We start from the raw sequence: 24,858 nt of genomic DNA on the forward strand, positions 1-24,858 counted from the left end.
AACGCGTGGGTGTGTCCAGATAGTTGCCTCGCGGAGGCCTCTTTGTCCAGTGTCCATTCTGGGTCCGGAAACGGTAATTTTTTTTTGCATTGACCCCAGTAGAAGCTCTGCTGCTCTGAATTTTACACCTCTCCCGCTTAGCGGAGACTGTGGGGTGGTAGAGGACATCTCCCCGGACGCGTGGGTATGTCCAGATAGTTGCCTCGCGGAGGCCTCTTTGTCCAGTGTCCATTCTGTGTCTGGAAACGGCACTTTTTTGAGTGTTGACCCCAATAGAAGGTCTGCTGCTCTGAATTTTACACCTCTCCCGCTTAGCGGAGACTGTGGGGTGGTAGAGGACATCTTCCCGAACGCGTGGGTATGTCCAGATAGTTGCCTCGCGGAGCCGTCTTTTGTCCAGTGTCCATTCTGGGTCCGGAAACGGTACATTTTTTTGCATTGACCCCAGTAGAAGGGCTCCAGCTGTGAATTTTACACCTCTCCCGCTTAGCGGAGACTGGGGTGTGGTAGAGGACATCTCCCCGAACGCGTGGGTATGTCCAGATAGTTGCCTCGCGGAGCCGTCTTTTGTCCAGTGTCCACTTTATAAAGTCCATGCACTCCAGTGATGAGCATTTATGCATTTAGATGACTTTATTATTACTATTATTATTATTTAATTACTTATTTTTACACAGAAACATAATGTGTGTCTTCTAGCATCATATAGCATCATTTAAATGCTTAATTTGTAGTTTTAATGTGCAAATGAAACTTTTTTTTCATACTCTAGAGGGTACTCTTATTTTGAAGAGATCGTCCACCGGAAGTCTTAAATCTGTTCATTAGATCTGTTCACTAGACGCTGCCGCAGGCTGGCTGGAGTCAGTGTTGTTGTTGTTTTGGCCGCCCTGCTAACGCTAAGCTAGCCGCCATACATCTGTGTGTTACGGGTCCGTTTTCTGTACAAGTTCAGCGAAATGAAGAAGTTCTTTAATGACATAAAGAGTGACATGAAATTCAAAACTGCTGGACCTGGGAAGAAACTCGCAGCAGACGCCAGGCAAGAAGCAAACTTTACCCATCCTTTCGTTACTACTTGGCTAGCTACGCAGCTAACAGAACTGTCACTGTTTGACAGCTAGCGTATCGACGCGCCTTCTATGGCCGTACTGTCTATCTACACAGCACCAGTTTATTAGCATGGCTAGCTGTTTGCTAAATGTACGTTGGATAGTGTAGACTAGAGCCCGCTTTCTAGCCTACCTAATCTCATTGAAAAGCTAGTTAACCAAACCAGCTGACAGCTCCACAGTAAATGAAGATAACGGTAATCGCCCACCCACCAGGAAATGGCCATGTCAGCTCATTAGTAAACCAGCTCTATAAGTGTACACAGTATGTAATAACTGCAATGTGGGCTTTTCAGGTAATTTAACTCTGAGAGTGTTGTTAGTTACCTTTGTACAATGTACTCTATCAGTTACACATGGATTTTTAGCGAACGCAGTGAGCACTTACTATGAGACCTAGCAGATCATGTCTGTCTGTGTGTGTGTGTGTGTCTGTCCCGCTATCCAAATATGGAGTGTGTTGCATCAGCAATCACTCAGCTCCATATATGGGCACAAAAGGGGCCAGGTCCACTCAGCTCCATATATGGGCACAAAAGGGGCCAGGTCCACATATACAGTAACAGCGGGACAGACACACAGACAGACAGACAGACATGATCTGCAGGGTCTCAGCTGCGTTCGCTTCCCGCGTTTGCGCGTCTTACTGGTACTGCGTATAGTGTATACATGTAGCCAAACTTGAGTTTGTTTTGGTAAAGAGTCTCAAGGATAATGTACCTGATGGAAACACATAAACAAACTGTGTGCACAACATTACAGCTCACAACCTCAAGCTGTGCAGAGCAGCGCAAGTGCCAAGCCTCGCTACCATGCACCCACCGAGGGGGCACAGAGGGCAGGGGCGGCAGCCTTGGCCAGGATAGAGCAACAGCCACGACCCAAGGTCTACACCTCGCAGGACGCTATCAGGAACCAGGGTGAGTCCAGGGTACCATCTGCAATTGGAAAAATCGCTTATTCATTGCAGCACCATTGCAATGGTAGCATCTATGTCTCATATCTCCCTCTGTGTCCAAGCTACCTTGTAAGGTGGTAGTTTTTAATGTACCTAAGTGAGCTTCTATGATGTAGTGATGCTCAATACTATCAATCATGTAGCTTCTGTTCTGTTTGTGGTAACATATATAGCGTCATAGTACGTATTAATATATGTTCATCAAAATGATCATGCACTTAACTACTTTGAGTCCCATGATGTTCATTACATTACTTCATGGATGTAAAGACTAATTCATGCATGTAAAGAGTAAGACTACATGCATCAAGCCCCAAGGGCTTGTTTCCATTGTGGTCCTGTGTATTCAATACTACTTAAATAGACTACTAGATCAATTGGTGTTGCAGTTTGTATATTTGATCTAGTGTGGTTACAGAAACGATCTGTGTGTGCATGTATACTGTCTGAGTGTGGACGTTATCAGATACAGTAGACAGGCTCTAGATTGGATATGAAAACTGACCAGCAAATAGAGTGGAAACTGGGTGTTTCCAAGGTACTGTGGAAAGTTATCGCTTAAATAATGGATGCTGATTATTATATTATGTGTTAAAGAAATAGATCTTTTGAAAAGACTCGTTGCCTGACATGACTTTCCATGTTATCTGTCTGTAGTAAAAAGAGAACTGGAGGCAGAGGCGGCTGCACTTGCTGAAAAAGAAACGGCAGCAGAGGTGAGAACTACAACAATTTAAAGAAATGATCAGGGAGAGGTGGTGGAAGTATAACAACCACAGTTCCAAACATTATGTGTATGGAATAAAATATTAAAATACATTTAATATATGATGTCTGGAGATCCTCTTGCTGTTTGATTGGACACATAAATTAATCACTTCTGAAAATCATGTGTATTTTCCCTAGGGATCCCAAGTACCAGTGAAGGAGTTTGCTTGTCTCTCTGTCTCAGGAGTGTATTTTACCTGTCCACTGACTGGAGCCACTTTAACTAAAAGTGACAGAGAAGTACGCCTCAAAGAGGCAATTTTTATGGTAGGTCAGATGGTTACGATTGATAAAACGTATTATTTCATCTGAAATAATTGTTCTTTTGAATGAACCATGTGTCATTGTTTCTGTCAGAGGTTTGAGGAGGATGCTGTGGAGGCTTCTATTATGATGATGCACACATTCAACAAAGACAGAGACAAAGTGAAGGCTGCTGTGGACATCATAAGCAAGTAGGATTCCCACATGTATTTATGATCCCCCCCCTTTTTCCCTCCCTCCCGCTTGTCCATCGGTCCCATGTCATCTCCCCTCCAAGTGACTCCATCTCCTACGTATGTGTCTGTAAAATCCTCAATTATGTTTTCAACAGGTATGTTGACAATGTGTCTAAGAACCCTACAGAAGAGAAGTACAGGAAAATTAAAGTCAGCAACAAGGTGTTCCAGGTAATTTTATGATTAATCAACATGACGCCACTGACTCCTCACCAAAGAGTCACATGTGGACTATGCTTTTGAAAGAAAACATGACACCTGACTTGTTTGTTCCATCGTTATTGTCTTCTTTGTACATCTCTCTGCAGGAGAAGGTTCACAGTGTTGAAGGGAGCAGAGAGTTTCTGCAGGCCTTGGGCTTTATAAGTGCTATGATGCCTGTGGATGGACAAGGTAAACTGATGCTGTGCTACTGCACATTTAGATTTTCGGTGAAGCTTTTGTAATTGGAAGTTGTAAACATTTCAATAACACGAAAACACACATTTCTTCCATGAATAAATACTCAGTTACTCCACGTCCCTTCTCCCTCCTAACACAACTCATTTGTGTACACACCTTTCCTGGAGAGCAGAGGAGGAAGAGGAGTTCCTGGTGTTACCAGAGCCGAGTGCAGACGAGCTGGAGCTGATGATGGAGAGGAGGGAGCGCCTCCAGAGAGGGGAGCCAGTCAGAGCCCAGTTAATCAGACAGCCTCAGGCTTTCAGACCCTCTTCTAATGCCACACGCTTTGAGCTGCCTCCCGAGTTCTACAACCTGTCGACGGAGGAACTCAAGAAAGAGCAGCAGCAGAGGTAATGGTGGCCGCACACTACTAAACTCCATCAGTATGAAGTACAGTTCATAGATATACTGTGGAAAATAAAACTATTGTGCTGTCCCCTCTCAACGTTTTCTTATATTGGAGCCAAACAGAAATGTTTCTTGGGAAACAGGAGTCATTAATGTGTCTGTGGTCATATTTATCAGGAGTGAGCTGGTAGATAAAACCACCAAGCTACGCACCAAGGCAATGAGAGAGAAAGAGGAGCAGAGAGAGAGAAAGAAATACAATTACACTCTCCTGAGAATCAGACTACCTGATGGAAACCTGCTGCAAGGTTAGGGTCCACATAATCATTCACGTTGTCCCCAATGCCCCATCAGCACAATTAATACAAAAAGATCAAGGCTTGGATTGACCCGATGTGTGTGTGATCTGATCCCAGGAATCTTTTACGCCTGGGACCGGATGCCGGTGCTGTTCAGCTTTGTGCGGGAGTCTCTTGTGAATGGCTGGCAGCCCTTTGAGCTCATTGCTCCCGGAGCACAAAAGCTACAAGAGTCTGAAGAAATGGCCCTCGCTGAATGTAATTTGGTGAGTGGAATCTACTGGCAATGTTAATAATTACAAATGAATGCACATTTAAGGTGTCGACTCATCTGTGAGATTAACTGTAAGATTTATAGATGGGTTTATATCTTTTATTCTTGGCAACTGACTTACTGTATGTAATTTTTGTTTTGAAAAGTGCTTTACAAATAAGTAATTAGTCCTGATTTGTGATACAAATAGCATATCAAACTTTGCTCATCTGTGGCATGCACATAAGGTTCAAGTGGTAAATGCAATTGTGCGGCGAAAGCAGTGAAGAAAATCACTCTGCTTTGTTTACTAGCATGGTAATTAAACACAGAATCTTTACATTATGCGTTGCTGTTTCAGGTCCCCGCGGCTCTGTTAACATTTTCCTGGGATCCAGCTGTGCAGGCAGACATTGCAGCTGCTGGCGGGAAGAGCCCTGCCCTTCTCAAACCAGAGCTACTGGAGAACATTCGTACCCTTACCTGAGCCGACCTGCCCTTTATCCCTGAACTCTCCCTGCTATCCCCCTCCCCTGGTGCGTTGGGGTGAAAGTTGTACCTCATCACTGACTGTGGACCAGCTTCTCTCCACAAGTCTGAAAACCAAATTAAATAATTAGATATTATACCAGACCCAAAATTGATTAGGGGAAACTTTAACGTCATAACCAACACCCCATCTCAGCAAACAATTCTGTTGAGGAACGCAAGGGATAAGTACATGCTGTAAAATAGGCAGGAAGCACTCCTTTGTACCCTTGCAAACTGTCATACTATCTAGTCTTATTCTATTTTATTGCATATGGAGACCTTGTTTTGAACTGTCACCCTTTGCTCTACTAATGCATCGTTTTTGCATAACAGTTGGATTGACAGGAATACATTCACGTTTATGTTTGAAAGGGGGAGTGTGACCGGTCTGAGTCTGAACAAATTGCAATGAGTTCAAGTAAAAAAACCCAACCTATTCCTTTGTATTCAAAAGACTGCTATGTATGTTTCAGTTGCTTGTGTAGTGTTGACATTGTGACATCAGGTGTTCAATGTGTTATGACACTACTAATGGTTGACTGGTCTAATTTGTTAAATCCATTAATGATTAAACATGACCTACTCTGCCTGGATAATGAAGCTAAGCTATTATATATTTTAAATTCATCGTTATTTTTCTGACCTAACAAGCACTTTTCAGCAGTGAGTTTTTGAAATTAGTTTATGTACAGAGACCCTTAATTGGAGATTGTTTTATTGCTTTGTACTCTGTAGCACTCAATTGACAAGTGAATTATAGAGTCTAACAGCTTTACCGTTACCTGCTTAAGCACACAAGGCTGTCATGTAAATTACTTGCAGCCGTTTGTTAAAACTTTAGTTAAGTTAGTTGGCAGCATGGAAACCTTAATAGTGGTAGTTGTGCTTAGTGTTGCTTCCCCCAGGCAATTTTAAAATGTCTATTTCACTCCGCAATGAGATCATAATCTATAGAGCACACACAACGAATCCCATGAGAAATTGACTGAACAGACCAGCTTCATGTTTGGTATATCTCGAGTTTCTATTGCCTATTTAATTTCGCCCCCCTCCACCCTTTGTGTTCATAACCTTTATCAAGTATTCGGTTGGTGTGGCACAATGCTATACAAGTTATATGCTTTTAAATGCACGCAAGGAATTACTGTATGTGCACTTCTAATTCAAGTGTGAAAATGCATGGTTTACTCTGTTTGTGGGTGGCTTGGACTACAACAACCTACCTCTCATCACAATTTGCGTTCCACAGAGGCAAACGGGCAGTGTGACAATGATGGTGCTTAGAATACTGGGAGCACTAAGCCAAATGTCAGGTTTATGTAGAATGTGTTGTACAACCAGCCAACTCTCAACATTAAGTATAATTTTACCAGTGTGCTCATGAGGACAGTGTGCTCACACCTGTTTTTTTGCTGTCCATCGGTTTCATTGCAAAGTTTCCTATTAACACCCGATTAGCGAAGAGCCATTGTTTGTCCATACAATGATGTTCAGAATTGTGTTCTATTGCTTTCTAACCTGCCTGTAATAAAAAATAAATAAAGATTGCACTGCAACTTAACGTTGTCTAAATAAAATTAAAGTTCTAGTCCACCTTAGTCCCCCCATCTTCTAATTTAGTTCAAAAGATCTTAATATTTTGTTCACCGCACCCAGCCACCCACCCAGAAATGCTTTTATTCTAGTTTATTTTAAATAATGCTTTATTTAAACAACAAATTTAGACCTTTAGAACACCTGAAAATCAAGAGAACAAGGGCTCAGTGCATTCATAATGCCACCAACACTGAATAGAGGACCAAAAGAAAACAGTAATGTTAATGGACGGCTAGCTTTCTACTCCACCTCGAACTATAATGAAAAGAACACAGGTCTAGAGAAGTAGTTTGTTGAGCATCCGTGAAGTCTACAGTACTTGCAGTACTCCAGAATAATGTAAAGGATGGCAACATTTGTCTACTCACCGTCTCACTTGTACAGTTCAGAAACCTGCCTAGCGAGTAGCGATAACATTAATGGGCATTCCAAGACAATAGAAACTACAGCATTTCTCTTCCTGAAAAGTTACCATGCTGAAATGGAAGACTTTGTGCTTTCAAAACATAATCAAATAAAAATGTCATTGGTGGAAAGGTTTGACTGTCCAAAGCCCTCAGAGACAGTGAGTGTGATGCAAGTAAATATAAATGGAACCATCTTATGAGCAAGGACCAATTACATGAAGAGTTGAAAACAGTTATCAAAATTAGCTGCAAGCGTAATGAGGTTGGCATTATGTTGACTGATAGAGAGAGGGGCAGGACAAAGGCGGCATATAAAAGTGCAGTACATTTAACCATATTGTTATTTTCTTTAATGAATTCAACCTGTTCAAGTATTCTTGAGAAAATAGGGAAAAATACATATTTATATAAATGACACAGGGCCTAACTGTACAAGCCAGATCTCACAAACAGCAACTACTCCAGTAGGCTCTCAAAATGAGTAAATACACCCACTGAATCAATGGGAACTAAAGGAGGACCTGCAGCCATTCACTTTTCTGACTTACTCTTGCCAGACAACAGTTTTGTATTCAAATTGTTTGTCATTAAATTAGACGTGCCAGTCGTCACATTCGTTGGGCATATATATTTTGACATTCTCTCTGTTCAACCCAAGCTGTCCCGAGAGCAGTGCCATAAAGTCACCTAATCCTCGACTTGACTAATCCATAAGAAACCCGACAGAATTCCCAACCTCAACAAAAAAGATTATAACATTTGAAGAAAATCTGTCATTAACGGTTTCATATAATCAGCTACTTGGATTTTGCAGGTAAGATGTCTCCTGACACTGAAAGAGTTGAGAGGGGCAAGGCATAATACTGCGAAGATGCCGTGACGCTTTACTGCGTGTACACTTCTGTAACTTGATTGACAGTTTGATTCTTGTTAGAACATAAACCTTGATTTTGTCTGCACATCCCAGGAATGGAGAAGTGAAGGGGCAGTGGTAAGAACAAGTCAGGATGGCCAATGGACAGGAGGAAGAACAGTCCTTTCTTTAGGCTGTGGCAATTGTAGGAGCGGGGTTAGTCAGGGGGAGAGCAGCGTTGTCTGAGGCAGTGACTTCCATCTTGTCTGAGGCCTCTCCCTCTGTGGTGGAGGAGGTGCTGGGGTTGCTGGAGGAGGTGTTCCCTTTACATGAACCTGTGGTGTTAAAAGTTCACTTTTAGATCTCAGTTACACATATTATCAAACAGGCCTTAGATTTCTAGGTTCATAGTTGATTCCCTGCACATAGCTTTTCTTTTTCAATATGACCCAAAATCTGCATTTAAAGACAAGCATATACCTGTATAGCCAACAGTTAACACTGTAATATACTACATCACTCAGTATCCATGACTAGCAATTTAGTGCATATTCTGCATTCTTGCCGTGTGGCCCGTGTCGCCATCTAGAACCAATTGTGTCTGTATGTGGTACTATGTACTAGAGCTCTTCACTGGGTCACCCGACTCTGAAAATACCCGAGTTGACCCGAGACCCGCTCGGGTCGGAGTCGTGTTTTTAACGTAATCACTCGGGCAGGGTCGGAATCGGACGTATCCCCCTCGGATCTCGGGTCTGTCACATTATGTCTAAGATCCGAGAAGACCCGTACGGCCCTTTCTGAAACCAGTCCCTTGACTTGAAGTGCTCTCGGGAGGTTCCCTCGTCAGGAAGTGCCCCTCCAGCTGAATCAAGTTCCCTTGATTAGGGTGCTGGGTATAAAAAACTGTTGAAATACACTCGCCCTCCTTGTGCAGAAACAGGAAACAGACACCATTCGTTGCCATGGTTACCATCATGCAATTGTGTTACCTGTTATTTTGTTTGTACAGTTATATTGCATTGCATCGTGTATGTTTGTGTGACATGTGGATTTCATTAATATGGAAAAAGGAAATACAGCATGACTGTCAAAAATGACATGTCATATACATCCATGGTGTTTATAAATCATTGTAAAAAGTTGTTTTGTTTGTGTGGTTTCATTTATAGTTTTTCACGGTGGGGTAAATAAAGAGCCCTTGTGAACATCAGTTGGAGCGTTGTCTATTCTGCATCAGATGAAGATTGTTTAGGAGGAGTTTATTTATCATTTATTTGTGGTGGTACTTACATTTGTAGGTTGTGGGTTTCCATGCGGACAGAGAGCAGGGCTGCACAAGGCAATCAAGTTTAGATCGGCACAGACTCGCTCTTGAGGGCTTTATAAGCCACTTCCACTCAAGGCTGCTTGGTTTCGGACGACACTTAATATGGTGCAGCCTCACGTGAACGCGCATATCGAGGGAAAGTGTGTAGAGCGAGTGGCGAGGAGCTGGTTTCAGAAAGGGGGGTAGACTACTGTGTGTGTGAAGAAAGAGGAAGAAATGCCACTGGAACATTTTCAACTCAGCCTCATGGTGGCACTATAACTAGCCGATTAGTGTTTTTACCTCTAACTGCACAGATCTGTGTAAAACTTTGTATGTACACTCCCTAGTGGTCAAGGAAAAACCTTTGCCTGGAATTTTTCACATCTGCACTTTATAGCGCTACCAGGAGGCCGACATATATCATTTTCTAATATTACTCCATTTTATCCACATTTCACACAAATCGGTAGACATGCTATCCATAGTCATGTGATCAAAACGGGTTCGTTTGATTTCTCATAATCCATCCTGATTGGTTACGATTGGCTTCTAAAGTTTTCAGGAGTAACCCCCTTTGTACAAATCACCACAACTCCTCAACGCAGGGTCCGATTGCGGTGAAACTGTGCATGCATATATATTGAAGGATTTAAGTGAATCGTTTAGTTAAACCAACACTGCTCTTGTGACACAGTGGTTGTAAATATGAATTTTGTGTTTTAACCCACATCCGTTCTTTTGTTTAGTTTCGACCAGTGTCAATGACTACAATAGAAATGACCATTTCCTCTAAAAAACTGGTCAGATTTCAAAATAAGAGTTGGTAGTTTGTAACATAGACATAAATGTAGATGCCTCTTCTGGCTCTGGGGGGCCGTGTCAAAATTTAAGGCACAATTTTCCCGAGATTCCTTGCAAAGCATGAGTGGAAGCTTGTCAAGCTTCCACGTGCGTAACATAAGTCCCGGAAAAGACGCGCTGTGATTGGCCAGTAGTCACTTGAGAGAACTCAAGAGACATGGAGTGACATGAGTGACGATTTTGTAGTTATTTCCTACCCAGTTCAAGCAAAGTTTGGATGTTCAAGCAGTATAGAACGATTTGTGCAACTTCATTCACAACTGAACTCACAATACCTTACTATCAATTACTAAAGATTGGAGAGGTAGGCCACACTGTTATTAGACTATGACTTGTGATTACACAGATGAGAAGCATAGTCAAGTAGCAAGTAGCATTTGCTACCCATATAGCATTTGCTATATGGGTCAGAAATGGCCACGCTATTTCTACTACCGGTATGCTACAATGAGTCTACAAGTGATATTATACCACCAGGTCCACCAATGCAACAGCATAGGTCACTGAATTATCTGTATTGGTTTCATTCTTTAACTCGTATTGGACACATAAATGCACACTAACATGATCCCATTATAACAGAGCGTAGCGAAAGTACTGCCGTACCGTTTTCCAAACATTAAAATCGTTTAATGTGACATTTGTTTCTTCCTCATTTCTGGAGGTTCAACTCACCGCTCTGTGTGGAGACAACAATACAATCATCCTCATCGCCATCCTCAGTGTCGGCCTGGAAACCATCCGTCTCCATAGCCTAGGAGACCATTAACATTCAGTCATAGGCAATTATATGCATGCCTGCCTCTCCTGGCTTACAGAATAGGTCATATTTTAATAATGTGTGTTCAAAACAGTCATAAGTAGTAAAACTCCAGTTTTCATAAATTCACAGATTGTTTTTAGTAATACTGTGCATGACACTAGAGGTTCCAGTAATGGGCAGCTTGTGTTACCTCGCCCAAAATATAATTTTCTAAAGATAATTTATTTATAGATCATTGTCACTTTGGAATAACGTGCCTACATGTTGCATTTACAGTAAATTAACGTTTAAAAAGCATCTAAAATTCCATTTGATACAGTGAAGTGTTGCATTGTTTATTTTGCCCTTTTTTCCGCTCACTTGTAATTTTAGCCATTTCTATTTGCTTTTATCCAAACTAATGAGTTGAATACAGACGTCTTAACAATTGTGTATTTGTAATTTATGTGTACTGGAATGTTTATTCTTATGTGAAGCCCAGGAAGACTAGCTGGCTGCTATGGCACCGGCTAATGGGGATCCTTAATCAAATCAATTAAACTGGCCCTAGCAAACAAACCACATGCCTCCGCTGATACAAAAAGTCGCCATCTACTTCTTTGCACATGACATTGAGGAGTTTCACTTGTAGACCATAACACACACAGAGGAACGAGCCATTAACAGCTCCACTCCGGAAAAGGCACATAGGCTAGGGCTCGAGTCGAGACATTAAGTGATCCGTTTGAATGGAGGACATTGTTATTAACCCATTTAGACCGGAGGATGATTCTAAAAACACCTTCTAAATCCTGACCTACATTTTCTGAAAAACACCAAATATTTATTCAAAACATCAAAAGTGAACAAAATCACAGTCGTGTGAAGTGAGGGGAGCCTTTGGGAGCATGCACAAAGTCAGACTAGGCTTGGCTGCCACATAACGGCACGTGGGGGCACAAACAAAGCCAGGCCTTGGAGGGGCTAGCGAGTGGTGCAGGACAGATATGGGGCTTAACGCAACCCAAGGTGAGTGGAAAAGTGTTGATATGGACATCTCTGATGTCATTAGTATATGGCCATATATGGAGACTCACGCTGCTATAGACAGACACACTCAGTCAAATGTTGGAGTGGCTTACACCACTCAAAAACAATGTTACTATATTGTACATGGCAAACATTGTGAAAATAGCCATTGTGAGCTTGTAGATCGGCTACATTTACAATATTAATCTGTGGAAAAGAGTCAAACAAAATGTACTGCCTCAAGTGCAGTACATTTTGCTGGGTGGGGGGTCCCATTTCAAATATGAATGTCTTAAGGAGGGAGGGAGGGTACATGGCCTTAAAAGGTTGAGAAGTGCTGCTCTATAACAATGTGGTGGATATAATTTACAAGGACTACTAGGCGACTAGACAAAGGCGATTAACACAAGGTAGCATTATCCTTTCCTACCTGCTCGCGGTCCGTAGTACACTTCTTCATGAACTTGGTGATGGACATGCTGCCCACACTCTTCCTCTTGGAGGAAGACGGCATGGTGGACGAGGCCTGGGGTGTGGTGGGGGAGTTTCCATGCGAGCCTGTCGCTGCATGGGGATCTTCCCGGAGCTCTTCCCGAGCCCCCGAGGTGAGGTAGTTCCACTGGCAGGGCACTGGGAGAGTCTCTTGGCCATAACGGGCCAGGACCTCTGCATGCACGTACCAGCAGCGGAATCTGTGAGTAGAGCGCTTCTCATAGACAGAATTGCTCTGTATGAGGCGCTTCAGGCGTAGTCTGGTGGAGGGCGGGATGGACGGGTAAAGGTAAATTAATAATGTATTTTAGCATGTGCTCTCACAAACAAACCTTTTAGATATAAGGAGCATGTCTGATATTAGTTGTATTAGTCCGGCAGCCGACAGGCTTCTTTTGTTTAAAGCGGGACATCTGGTATATAGTCTTTTTTATTGGCCTAAAATATTGTCTATATACATACATTGATGAATCCACTTGCTGACCGGCTGTTAGTATTGGGCAATCCTTTTTATAGGGGTTTCTTGTGACCCTACCATTAACATCCTATGGCTGGCAAAAATGTCAAATTTTCCTTTTGCTTTAAGTAGCATGTGACATGTCAAACTAGGGGTTTTTCATGATTCTGAATCCATTCCAAGCATTAGTTTTGCACAAAATACACTCCTTGGGCTAAAAGCAGCCATAGCCACTTGCCCAAAATTAGCTGACCTCATCACATTTGTCATGATGTCATGATGTATTATGGCCGTTTCTTTTTGGGGGGGGGCGCTATCCCCTCCTATATCCAGCTTTGTGTGTTTGTCTAAACGCAAACATTGAATGCCATTGACAATGGCCAGCTTTGAGTTTGTAAATACAAACATTGAAGACAAAAGTGAGGACGCAAATTGTGATTGGCCTCACTTCACACGGGTGTGATTTTTCTTTTTTATATTTCATTTTGAGGGGCGCTAGCCCCTCCTATATATAGCTTTAATGTTTCTTTTTCAACGATGCTTGTTTAAGAAAACGCCATAGACAATAAAGAGAAATCGTTTGTTTTGAGGACTAAAAACATTGGCACCCGTTGCTTAAACAAACATTATGTTGTAATTGATGTTGTAAGATGGTAAGAGCACCCCTCACTTCACATGGGTGTGATTTTTTCATACTAGACTGATGCAAGCCGAAATGCATGCACCATTCGGATATTGCAATACCCATTGTAGTCTTAAAGGAGAATTCCATACTAGAAGGCTATCTTACCTTTATTTGTAGTTGCTACGTCCCCACTAAAGAGGTCCAGGTGTATTTGTTGCAAAAGCGCATTATTGGCCATTTCCCCTACCATAAGCCCTCAATGAATTGCATTGAATTAAATGGGGCTATAGGGTGTTGTGCTAATTCGCTTATTTCCATCACTCAAAAAAAAAAATGTATATATCCTCTCTTCATAATGTAAATAGTATACCAAGTGGCACACTTTACTACTTATTTTGATTGAAATAAGCGAATTAGCACAAAAACCCAACCCCCATCGAGGGCTTATATTAGGGGAAATAGCCAATAATGCACTTTTGCACAAAATAACACCTGGACCTCTTTGGTTGGGACGTAAGAACTACAAATAAGGTAAGAAAGCCTTCTAGTATGGCATTCTCCTTTAAAAGCATTGTTAACTTCAACAGCTTGCAGTTAACAGATGTTTACTTTGCTGTTTATGGTATTATCAGGGCACAAATGAAAGCAGTGTTTTCACCTGGATGGGATGTCAGCAGAGCTGAGAGGGCTGGAGATGTTGGGAGGCGATGGTGATGATGATTCTGATGAAGACTGCTGGCGACAGAACTCCTGGAACTCTGTGATGATCACCTTATTGCTGTTGAAGTTGCCATGAAGCAGAGGCAGCAGTTGACGGACCACTACACCAGATGGAAAGAAAGAAGGCCATGTCTAAAATAACTGACTGAACAAACAAGAGCTTCAGAAATGGGGGGGGGGGGGGGTTGTTACAGATCTACAATATTTAGAAGAGCCTGTTGCAGTGACAAGAGAATCAAATGAGATTCAGGAATACATGAAATAACTTTCTGAAAGTATTTTCGTCTTAAATAAGTGTGGGCATGATTAAAAACCTAGACGGCTAAACATCACTTCACTGCTCCTGCTGGTTTGCACTGCATGTTTTGTATATTCACTTTTTAAGTCATATTGATAGATCTGTTGGATTGTCTGCACAGCAGCATGGTCTGTTCCAGTCATAGGCATAGCTGGTTGCAGCAACCAGTAACCACCCAGTTGGTTTAGGCCAGGGTGTTTACACTACAAGCTTAAACCATTCTAATCCTGTTGGCACAGTAAATGCCAAACAATATTGCACACAGCTTAGAACTGGTTCTTGTAATGTATGTGAATGCATAGGCTACATGGTTATATTCCTGTCAGCCTAACTTGCAGGACCATATATAAATTAAATGGGAACACACAAAGCAAGGGCAGGGTCTATAAACTAGGATTTGCTTCTTACATCCAGGTAGAGCACAACACGGTAGGAGATGTTTTATATAGAGATATGTAGCTTGGACACCACAAGGTCATCTCTTGGTGTAGATGAGGTGTTATACTACCGGCGAGTATGCCAGTCTATGATATACCGGTAGTCATATTTTTGTTGTGTTTTTATACTATGCACAAAATGGGTCAATTTGGTTCCATTTGTACACACTCAGTTAATGTTCATTGGTATTGACCAATAGTATATGCAGGTTATATCGGAATCAAGAAGGATAAACGTCATGGGTACATCTGGAATACTCACATTGCTCGTCACCCTGGCGTTTGGATGCAGCCTGCTCCGGGCTGGGGATGGTGTCTACTTTGGGTAAAGGCTCTATCAGACACATAGCATAGGACTGGAAGAACTCTACAGCAGACCCATCGCTCTGGCCCTCCCAGACACAGCCCCTCACCACCGCCTCCAGCACCTTCATCTTCTTCTTACAGGACATGAGCTCATCCCACTCTCTCGCTTTCAGCTTCTGGCGCACTTTCTGTTTCTCCAGGTCCCCAGCACCCTCCTGAGACGCCAAACAACATGCACAAAGGCAGATGGTAAGCATAGACAAACTGAATACAATGGTTACCTTTGGTTCTTTAGGGAATTGTGTGTTACAAATTGTTTATAATGGGAGCGGCGTGTTCTTTAGCGGAGCACCTTGCGTTTCCAGCTAGGGAAATAATGCTTTGTTGGACACAGCCCCACATGACCTAAATTGTATTCCTGGTCAAGAGACTGACTTTTTATTACATCTGTGTGACCCAATTGGTCACCATAAGTTGGACAGCTTATTTAAAAGACTTACTTTGTAAAAGAAATGTCTACCATTGACCAACTAATTTTTTTGCAATTGAAGCCAGCCTGAGTTTTTGCTTCTACTGCTTCGGCCGATGTCACATTATTTTTGAAGAAGGAAGAAGTCTGCACACCGTTTTTTTTTACCAGAGCTGAAAAAACACACAACGTTTCGGCCTCTGTGGCCTTCGTCAGGTATACTGAATAGCAGCGCACAAAACAGGTATATATACTGTATATTAGTGATCGACCGATATGGTTTTTGGCCGATATTTCCGATTACCGATTAGTGGAGAATCAAAAAGCCTGATAGCCGATATTATGACCGATATTAATTTAAGTAAAAAAAAAAGTTTTTACAGTAACATAAATTCTAACACAATATTTCCTTTAAATGCATTGGAGAACATTTATTGCTTATAAAAAGTTAGTGCAAGAATCACCAACATCATTTTCAGTAACACACACACACACACAATCAAAGAACCGTTTACATCTGCTGTAAGTTTGCAGCGTTAGCATAGGAGCTAGCGTTGGCTAATGTAGGTCTACCACTGTTACACCTTCTGTCCCTCTCAGTGTGGATTTTATTTTTGTTAATGCAAGATGAAAACGGCAATGCTTATGGTTACAACTTATACGGTTAGTATTACGCCTTCTAGCCCTGGTCCTCTCTCTTTTTACTCCGTGTGTGTGGAACTGGGAGGGAGGGAGGAGCAGGCACTGAACGCTGTGCTATGTCTACTCGTGTTACAGACACGCAGCTAAGCTATATATCTCCTTACAACCGTACTCTACCGGATTTTCAATGAGAGTGGAGTGGTTGTTGTACTTTTTTGCGCATTTATGACAAAATATAATAATCAGTTCGATTATTAACTTTTACCACCGATACCGATATTAATAAAAAACATGAATATCGAAGCCGTATACTGTATATACGTATATACTGTATATACGTATGAAGGTCGTGTTTTTCCGCTCTTGTAAATAACGTTTTTTGGGCGAGCTTTTAAAACGGTGTGCAGACTTCTTACTTCTTCTAATACAGTAACAGTTTATTCTTTTGTTCGAGCACCCATTGAATTACCTGGGATGTGTGTGCTCTGTGCACTTGCGTTATTTTTTTAATTGGCATTTCAATATATCAATATTCAAAACAGACCGATGTGAACAACCGATGATTGCTTGCTTGCTTCCGTCTAGCTGCTGCAGTAAGGCGTGAGTTTGTGTTAATTATGCCAATTACTGCATTTTGTTATGACTGCAGTGCTTCTAAAATGGTAAATGGTGCATTTATAGATATTTAGATCTATGGTATCATGTTTGGTGTGCCATACCATCGTACGACGAAGTATACACTAGACTTTTAGATTGCCTTATGTCTGCTTAAAACATATTTGGAAAGCCAAAATGTTGTTTAATTATAGGCAAATCAACACAACAGAAAATTATTGATAGTGGGATCAATAAGGAATCAATATTTAATAATTAAACATGGGTAGAAAATGTTCCCTAAATCTGGGTTATTGGTGCCTTTTTGTTAATGATACATTGGTATATATATATATATACATATATACATACACACACATTTATTTTATATATACACATGATATCGACATCGGTTTGGCTAATATCGGTTATCGGCCATAACAACTATTATATCGGTTATGGATATCGGGCAGAAATGTCACATCGCTGCATTCCTGTGTGGAGCCCCATTCATTCGTACCTCTTCCTCTAGTGCCCCCTCTCCATCCGAAAGGTAACCATGCGGTACAAAGAAACCATCATCATCGTCATCATCGTTGGCAGCATTGTTGGCACCTCCCTCCTCCTCATCCTCCTGCAAAAAAAAGGTAAATCAAGCATTATTAGTTGCTTGGTTGTCCCACACGAGCCGCCAGTGTCTCGTAAATCATGTTTCGGCACTCAAATCCGGGACTTATCAAAACACATGACAGGCACACATAACATGTGTTTAGCAGACTGCGGTGGCTTGTCTGGGACAACCAGGGCATGGACTTTTGACGCAACAAATAGCGTAAAAGCAATATGCTTATGGGCTCCGTTCTACGCTATGAGGGCTGTTGGGTTCTGCTGGGGAAACTAGACGACAGAGGGCATTTCTGCTAAATAGACCCCATGGCAAGTCATTTGGAATCAATATATGGTAAGTAGGAAAATAAGCCTATATGTTATAATAGTCTGGGGTTGTCCTTTAAGAAGAATCCAAGGCACTCCGTTCAGTTGAGTTTAAAAAGCCTTTATCTTGTCATGGCTTGGCAAAGGTGACCAACGTGTTTCGGCTCAGGGGCCTTCATCAAGGTCCAATGGAAAATGCAGCATGATCCAAGGAATCTAGCACTGCCGATTAGCCGTTCAGAGACTTGCACACAGACGGACAGGGTTGAAAACATAATCTCCAGCCGGGGGGAGATAACCAAACTTTACCTTCTCATTTTTATGTGAATATGTGACAGTGACAGACTCACCCCTTCACTATGTGACAGAGACTCGCCAGGCTCCTCTTCTTCCCATTCTTCATCACTGTCCACCTCATAGTCCAACAGGGTCTGTGGTGGAATCAATGGAATGGACACTGGTATTAGCCAACAACGCGTTTTATCTTTAATGACTGATATACTTTTATACAGTTTAGACATAGTAATGTATGCATCTTGCACATATTGTAGATTGAAAGGTTTTCTATACGTGTACATGCCTTCAGTGTTTACCACGTAAATAGCTAACACATCCATTTGACATGTAAACATACAAACAGCTATATTAATGCCTATTTTGTGAGGGTGCTGACAAACATGCAACTTTGTCTTGTCCAGCCTTACCTTGTCCTGTCTGAGCGGGCAACGAGGCGAGATGTGCGCACTCTTCTTGCTCCAGGTGCCCCAATAGGCTGGTCGGTGGTTCTCACGGAACTTTAGCAGCTTCATAGGGCCATAGTGTTTACGATCCGGAACACCATCTGTGTTAGTTCCCTCCTCCCCCACCACCACACAATTGCTGGGGGAAAAAACATGCAGGGAAAGGGAATCAAATAAAGTACAAATAATTTAAAAGGAGGGGGGAGAGAGAGAGAGAGAGAGAGAGAGAGAGATTCATTGTCAAGTTGACAACGAATGTGAGAGAGTGCAAGCAAGACAGGAGTCCACTGTGATGCAGTAGCATAATTATTCATTAAATAGCACCATTACGAATTTAACTACATTTCTCAGTAGCAAGTTGGTAAAGAGTCAACGTTTTCTGCATCAAATAGTAACAATGCTCCTTCATTGATGGAGTAGATCAGTGGTGTCCACAAACCAAGCATATGAAGCTGATGTGGAGCAGAGGTTTCTTCTACGTTCTAAAATAAAACTGCTAGGCTATTATGGGAATAGACAAGCAAGCGTGTGAACGGCTCTTTAGAGTAGGAAAAAGAAAGATCAGGATCCAGCCCGACCACCTCATCTTCTAGTGAAGTGGAAACGTTGATATGAAGAGATAGATCATTTCCCATTTAAGATTCTCCAAGGCAAAGCAGAACATTATTCTAATTATTAGAAAGACAATACTGGCAGGTGGCAGGGACAGGTAGACAAAACAGGAAAGGGTGCACACCAGTGTTGGTGAGGTGAGGTGGCAGGGACAGACCTTACAGCCAGTGTTATCGCCACCATCTCACCTGAGGTAGTCTCTCCGTCTGGGTTTGGTTGGTCCGGGACGACTGTTTTTTCCCCGGATCCATTCCCTAAGTCCATCCAGGTCCTCACCGGGTTTTGACAGGTACTGGTCTAGCTCTTCCAGAACAGAGTCCTCACACTGGACGCGGCACAGAGGTGCCAGGCACATGTTGTCCTTGAGCTCAAACGGAGCAAACTTCCCACAGGCAGATGCAAGGGTCTTGTAGAAAAAGAGCACAGAAATGGTTTGAGTGGTTCCATGTTGTGCCAATTGAAAATGTTCTGCACTGCTGAACTATGTAGAGATGAAGAACATTCTAAACGACTGACTATTAAACACTGGTGAGAGTTGGTCGTCAAAATGTTGTGACAGATTTGTGCTCAGAGGATATTAACCACAAGCAACACAGCATCATTTACTTTACAATAGTAAAGGTCTGTGGAAGCGGTTGTCAAATAGAAAAGTTAACCGTGGCACATTAATGATTATATTCATGTAATGTGAGATCTACCTTTGGAGCCTGCTGAGTCTTGGATTTCTGTAGAAACCGTGCAATCCCAGCATTCTCAAGTTTGAGGCGCTAAAAGAACACAAATACAACATATATTAGCTTGTTTTACTTGCACCATACCTTGCAGTGTAACCTTACCACCATTATGTCTAAACTCACATCTTTCTCCTCTTTCAACCGTTTCTCCTCTTCCTTCTGTTTTTTCTCCTCCTCTTTCTTCCGCTTCTCTTCAAGTTTTGCCCTGTGGTGAAATTTGAGGAAAAGATTTATGACAACAAATACCAATCTGAATTTTCAGACGGTATGTCGTCAAAATCACAAATGTGGTGTGAAAACCCAATGCCAAGCACAGAGATGTGGCAGATTATGACTCACTCTTGCTTTGATTTCCGATGCTCCTCTTTAGCTTTTAGCCTCTCTGCCTTTTCCTTCTCTTCTTTTTCTTTTTTTTCACGTTTCTCCTGCTCATCTTTTTCCTTTTTCTCACGTTTTTCCTTTTCTCGCTCCTCTTTCAGCTTGCGAGCCTCCTCTTTCTTCTTCTCTTTCGCAGCCTTAGCCTCTTCCCTCTCGCGTTCTTTCTCCTGGCGCTGCCGATTTCTCTCCTCTTGTTCCTGTGGGCTCTGCAGTATCACAAATTCAAATCCAGTCATTTCCCATCAATGTTCAGTTATTTGTTATGCAAAAGGAAACAAATTAAAATCAGTGGAATGTGTGGCATACCTTGTGATAACGTGCAAGCAATAAAATACAAGCAGCACCTTAGGTAAACGAGCAGTACCGTACCTTTAGGGACCGTCTTTGCACCTTCTTCTGGTCAGCTGGTATTTTGGGAGTGGTCTTTGGCTCCTATTATGAAGGAAAAGGAAAAGAATCAGACAATTATTCTGAAAACCTAACCTTCATTGATTCCAATACACAAACAGGACTTTGATGAGACCAAGGCCCCCCCCAAGAAATGTATAAAAAAGGTTCCAAGGCACCCAAAGTGAGTAGAGAGAGATGGTGGTACCCTTTAACAATCTCTCATAGACTTACTGTAGGTGAATTAATGCTGTTATTCTTTGTCTGTTCTGGTGAGCTCTCAGTTGCAGACAGAGAGCTGACAGAGGAGGGAGACAACATGGACGTGTTCCCCAGACTGGACACGTCAGCATTTACAGACTCCTCATCCTGCTCCTCTTCCTCACTTTCAGATTCCTGAGTGGTGTCTAGCAGAGAGGCAGACCCAGTCTCCTCTTTAACATCCGACACCTCTTCTGCGTCTTCATCTTGTTCTGATTTGTTCACTTTGCAGTCTGAAGCTCCTCTCTTTGGAGTATGACTTTTGCTACTGGGTAATTCAGTGGAGGCAGGTTTGTCTTTACTTGGATGCCGGCCTTTTGCTGGGAGCCAGGAGGAGGCAGAGACCGGTGCGGCAGGGAGTTTTACGGGAGAGTCATCTCCTGTGAGATCCACAACTGTAGGAGATGGGCTGCTGCGTCGCATGAAGCCATCGAGGGGTCCACGGCCGTTGACCAGTGCGGGTCCATGACGCACAGGTAGCAGGGAGGGCTCCGCCTCGTTCTCCCCATCAGAGACACTTGATCCGGCACCAGGGGCAGGGCGGGCTCTTTTATGCTCCTGGCTTTCCTTCGGTTCAGGGTTCAGGCGCTTGAACGGGAGACGAGCTGAGAACAGAGTACAGGAAACACAGTGACCATGTACCACACCACACATGTCCAGATAATAAGCATTATTTGTGCATTTGCCTTTCTAACCATTGACAGGTTCAGTTTTCTTGACAGCCTGTGCCGAGTTTAACACAGACGTGTTTCTTTTGATCTAATCGAGAATGTGCAAAATTATTATGAACCTCACCTCCAGTATTTGTCATTGTACCCGTCATATTGTAATTATATCATGAGCAACACGCATATAGGAATGTGGTGGGCTCGGAATCTTGTCCATTGAAAGGCAAGAATGTTTTCCATACTATTATTTATTCGTTTGTTTGTTTTAGCAGTGCATGTTCATTTTAACATGTAGCACCTCGGACACACTGGGGGGTTGAGGATCCATGCTCGCAGCGCAGCACAATGAGGTTTCAGTATAAGTATAATAAGTATAATCTTTTGTTTTGTTAAATAGACTACCCAAAACAGCTGTGAGAGATAGCATGAACTGAAAGTGGCTGTTCTACAGATACATAATGGTCATAATGGTCTATAAAATTAAATGAAATTAATTTTGTGCACACTGGTGTCGCAGACCACCAAATGGTCCACAGACCCATAGATATCTGGTCATGGAGCTATAACCATGTTGTTCAGGAAAAGGTTCAAGTTTGATACAATTATTCTACAATAAAGAACTTGTTAATTCAAACAATTCAAATAAAGTAAATACACCCATACAGAGTAAACATCTTGCAGTCAACTAACATTTGGTTACATAGCTAATATTTCTATGACTAATGGATGAGAATTTTTGCATGCAATAGAAGATCATAAGATGATGCAACAAAATATATACCAACCAAGCATATACCCCATACTGTGTCAAATAGAATAAATGGATCAATAGCAAATAAAACACAGTAAATCATTCAGAAATGTAGGAAAATGTTTACATGAATAGTTTGAATACATACATTTGATATGATATTATGTTGGCGCACTAAAGAACCTTCCATAAGCACTGTACCAGTTTAGTATAGCAAGACTTATGGTTTGAACATAATGACAACAACAATCATAATCTAGACGGATAACATACTGTACATTGCAAAAATGGCCAGGCAAAAGTGTAAAGAGTCAAAGACATAATGTCTCCTTACCTTGAACAAGCTGCTTCTTATTGGATTTGCAGTCTGTGCCTGCATGTGGATAGGACATAAGTAAGATTAAACTTTGTACCAAATCATGATCCTCAAAATGTGCGCGCAGTGTGATTGAACATAAAGAGACAGCTGCAGTAAAGGAAAAGCTTCATGTTGTTATAATTAACGGTAGATTCTGGCTTTTGTTTAGATTGTGTATTTGTAAGGTTGTTAACCCCCCCACACACACACACACCCCTTTTTCACCATACTGTACATTGTTTTTCCCTTTTTTACTTTCTTTATGATGATTTGTTTGTTTTTTTATTATATAGAAGTGTATATTTGTGAGTCTCTAAATGTTCTGATAATAGAAAATGGTGAACCCTGTTGTAAACAAGTGTATTGCTTTATCATGGTTCGTCCACAAGTAACAGTTTTTGTATGTGACAAATAGCCACATACTACTATCCTCAAGATCCAGTCAACTCGACCTTGCATTGGTTCTAAAGTGGATTCCAGGAACTCACTGGGTAGTGGGTTCCCTTGGGGACTGTCTGTAACTCTGACAAATGTATAAATGGCACCAAATGGACCCGTTCAGAGTTAAGGGGAAACCTTGACATGTAAACGTTTGAGAATCATTGCTTTATATACCGTAAATACAAGCATCGTGATCACATTGTTAATATGTCTCGTTGCTAAAGGGGTCCGTATTGTTTTGCCGTGCATGGTTGGTCAACTTTTATAACCACAACTGTGGCTGTGTTTGGTTTGCTCAGCAGCCTCTCCCGCCATTCGGTGTCCACAGGTCGGTAGCGGGGCACCAGGCCCGGCTGTGCCCGCAGCACGGACGTCGGACACCTTGGTGCCGTCAAGAGAAAGGTGGCCAACAGTCTAACACCGGTCCAACAACAGCACAAGTCCAGCAACTCGCAAATAAAATAAAACGTGCCGCAGTTATATAGATTGACTAACCACTGAAAATAACCGATAGTGTCCCGTTAATGGAGCAACATTTAAGAACAAAACTGATTTGATGTTAGATGCTCTCACAAACACATACTGCGGCGTTAGCTTGTCTGCTAGCATAGCAGCCTTCCAACCATACAGTGAACTTGGGCAGATAGCGGTAGCTAACCATACCAAAAGTTAAAAAAGAATGATTAAAGAGAATGCTGCATAATATTCGCAATGATAATTATGTTATCAACGCTATATTCAACTTGATGCTGATGTTAAACATACATAGTTGAATCTATGTTCAAACGAAGTCGACATGACAAGACAATGTAGTAAAGTTAGCAAATAAAACTAGCCATAACCCCGAGTTAATAACACATACGTTTACATTTAGTTAACAAGCGAGAAAATGTCGCTGAAAAAGAAGACAAACAAGGGAGGCGAAGTGAATGACAATAACAAATGATGAGAAGTCACGTCAGTGACAGTTCAGACTGGGACTTTTGTTTGTCTTCACACTTAAGACAAAGAACAATACTACCAAAATAAATATGAATGTTTACTTTTTACACATTATTATTAGAGCTGGCCGCATCATAGCGTGTTAGCCTTTGAGTTAGCATTAGCAGCAAACACACTCACCTCTCCGGCGTGGGGTGGAAGAAGCCATGCCGTTCAGGGTCTGTGTCTCCGCCGCCAACATCACCACCACTGCCCGAGGCTTTCCTAGGCTTGTGTCGAGACCCGGGACCACGTCCACAACAAACAGTGGCTGACGTCTGATTCAAATAAAAAGTCACCCCCAAATAACGACCTTGCTGTTTGGAAGGAAATACGAGTGTCCTTTCTATTGTGTTTTATGTCAATAAGTGAAGAAAAGTTTGGTTTGTTCCCTCCACATCTCCCCTGGATTCCTCCCCCGCTCCCGCTGCCTGCCTCTCCAAGTCCTCGGCGCGCTCCTCACTCAGAATTGGCGGGAGTGCGTAGGTTTCCAACGGGACCCGTCGCTGATTGGTCGGAGCAAATATCGCGAGAAAGGGTATATTTTGTGCGTCGTTCGCA

General features: G+C 42.1%; 2 protein-coding genes across 2 annotated transcripts; one reads left to right on the forward strand and one right to left on the reverse strand.

Moving 5' to 3' along the window:
- Positions 1-855: 855 nt before the first annotated feature.
- Positions 856-6,804, forward strand: ubxn6 (UBX domain protein 6). The gene is made up of 11 exons (XM_080770746.1): positions 856-1,042; positions 1,875-2,032; positions 2,728-2,786; positions 2,977-3,105; positions 3,196-3,293; positions 3,434-3,509; positions 3,647-3,731; positions 3,913-4,132; positions 4,308-4,438; positions 4,547-4,695; positions 5,044-6,804. Exons 1-11 carry the CDS (start codon positions 960-962, stop codon positions 5,167-5,169), a joined length of 1,314 nt encoding a protein of 437 aa, XP_080626872.1. The 5' UTR covers positions 856-959; the 3' UTR covers positions 5,170-6,804.
- A 100-nt stretch (positions 6,805-6,904) lies between these two features.
- Positions 6,905-24,735, reverse strand: chaf1a (chromatin assembly factor 1, subunit A (p150)). Its single transcript, XM_080770726.1, has 16 exons — positions 24,439-24,735; positions 22,852-22,890; positions 21,072-21,703; positions 20,820-20,882; positions 20,412-20,656; positions 20,196-20,277; positions 20,037-20,105; positions 19,527-19,744; positions 18,691-18,865; positions 18,337-18,417; positions 17,574-17,687; positions 15,305-15,563; positions 14,246-14,408; positions 12,444-12,765; positions 10,918-10,996; positions 6,905-8,404 (listed from the first exon to the last, which is right to left on the reverse strand). The coding sequence occupies exons 1-16, from the start codon at positions 24,497-24,499 to the stop codon at positions 8,259-8,261; spliced, it is 2,748 nt and encodes a 915-aa protein (XP_080626852.1). The 5' UTR covers positions 24,500-24,735; the 3' UTR covers positions 6,905-8,258.
- Between the last annotated feature and the right edge of the window lie 123 nt (positions 24,736-24,858).

This window comes from Protomyctophum bolini, assembly GCF_963924005.1.
Source record: "Protomyctophum bolini genome assembly, chromosome: 8".
In the NCBI taxonomy this organism is placed as follows: domain Eukaryota; kingdom Metazoa; phylum Chordata; class Actinopteri; order Myctophiformes; family Myctophidae; genus Protomyctophum; species Protomyctophum bolini.

Excerpts from the sequence above, each read along its gene's own strand:
- ubxn6 (XM_080770746.1), top strand. The coding sequence starts at position 960 with ATGAAGAAGTTCTTTAATGACATAAAGAGTGACATGAAATTCAAAACT. Across the intron at positions 4,133-4,307 it reads AAGAAAGAGCAGCAGCAGAG|GAGTGAGCTGGTAGATAAAA; the intron begins GTAATGGTGGCC and ends CATATTTATCAG. Across the intron at positions 4,696-5,043 it reads CCCTCGCTGAATGTAATTTG|GTCCCCGCGGCTCTGTTAAC; the intron begins GTGAGTGGAATC and ends TTGCTGTTTCAG.
- chaf1a (XM_080770726.1), bottom strand. The coding sequence starts at position 24,499 with ATGTTGGCGGCGGAGACACAGACCCTGAACGGCATGGCTTCTTCCACC. Across the intron at positions 21,704-22,851 it reads TAAGAAGCAGCTTGTTCAAG|CTCGTCTCCCGTTCAAGCGC; the intron begins GTAAGGAGACAT and ends CTCTGTTCTCAG. Across the intron at positions 20,657-20,819 it reads TGCAAAGACGGTCCCTAAAG|AGCCCACAGGAACAAGAGGA; the intron begins GTACGGTACTGC and ends GTGATACTGCAG.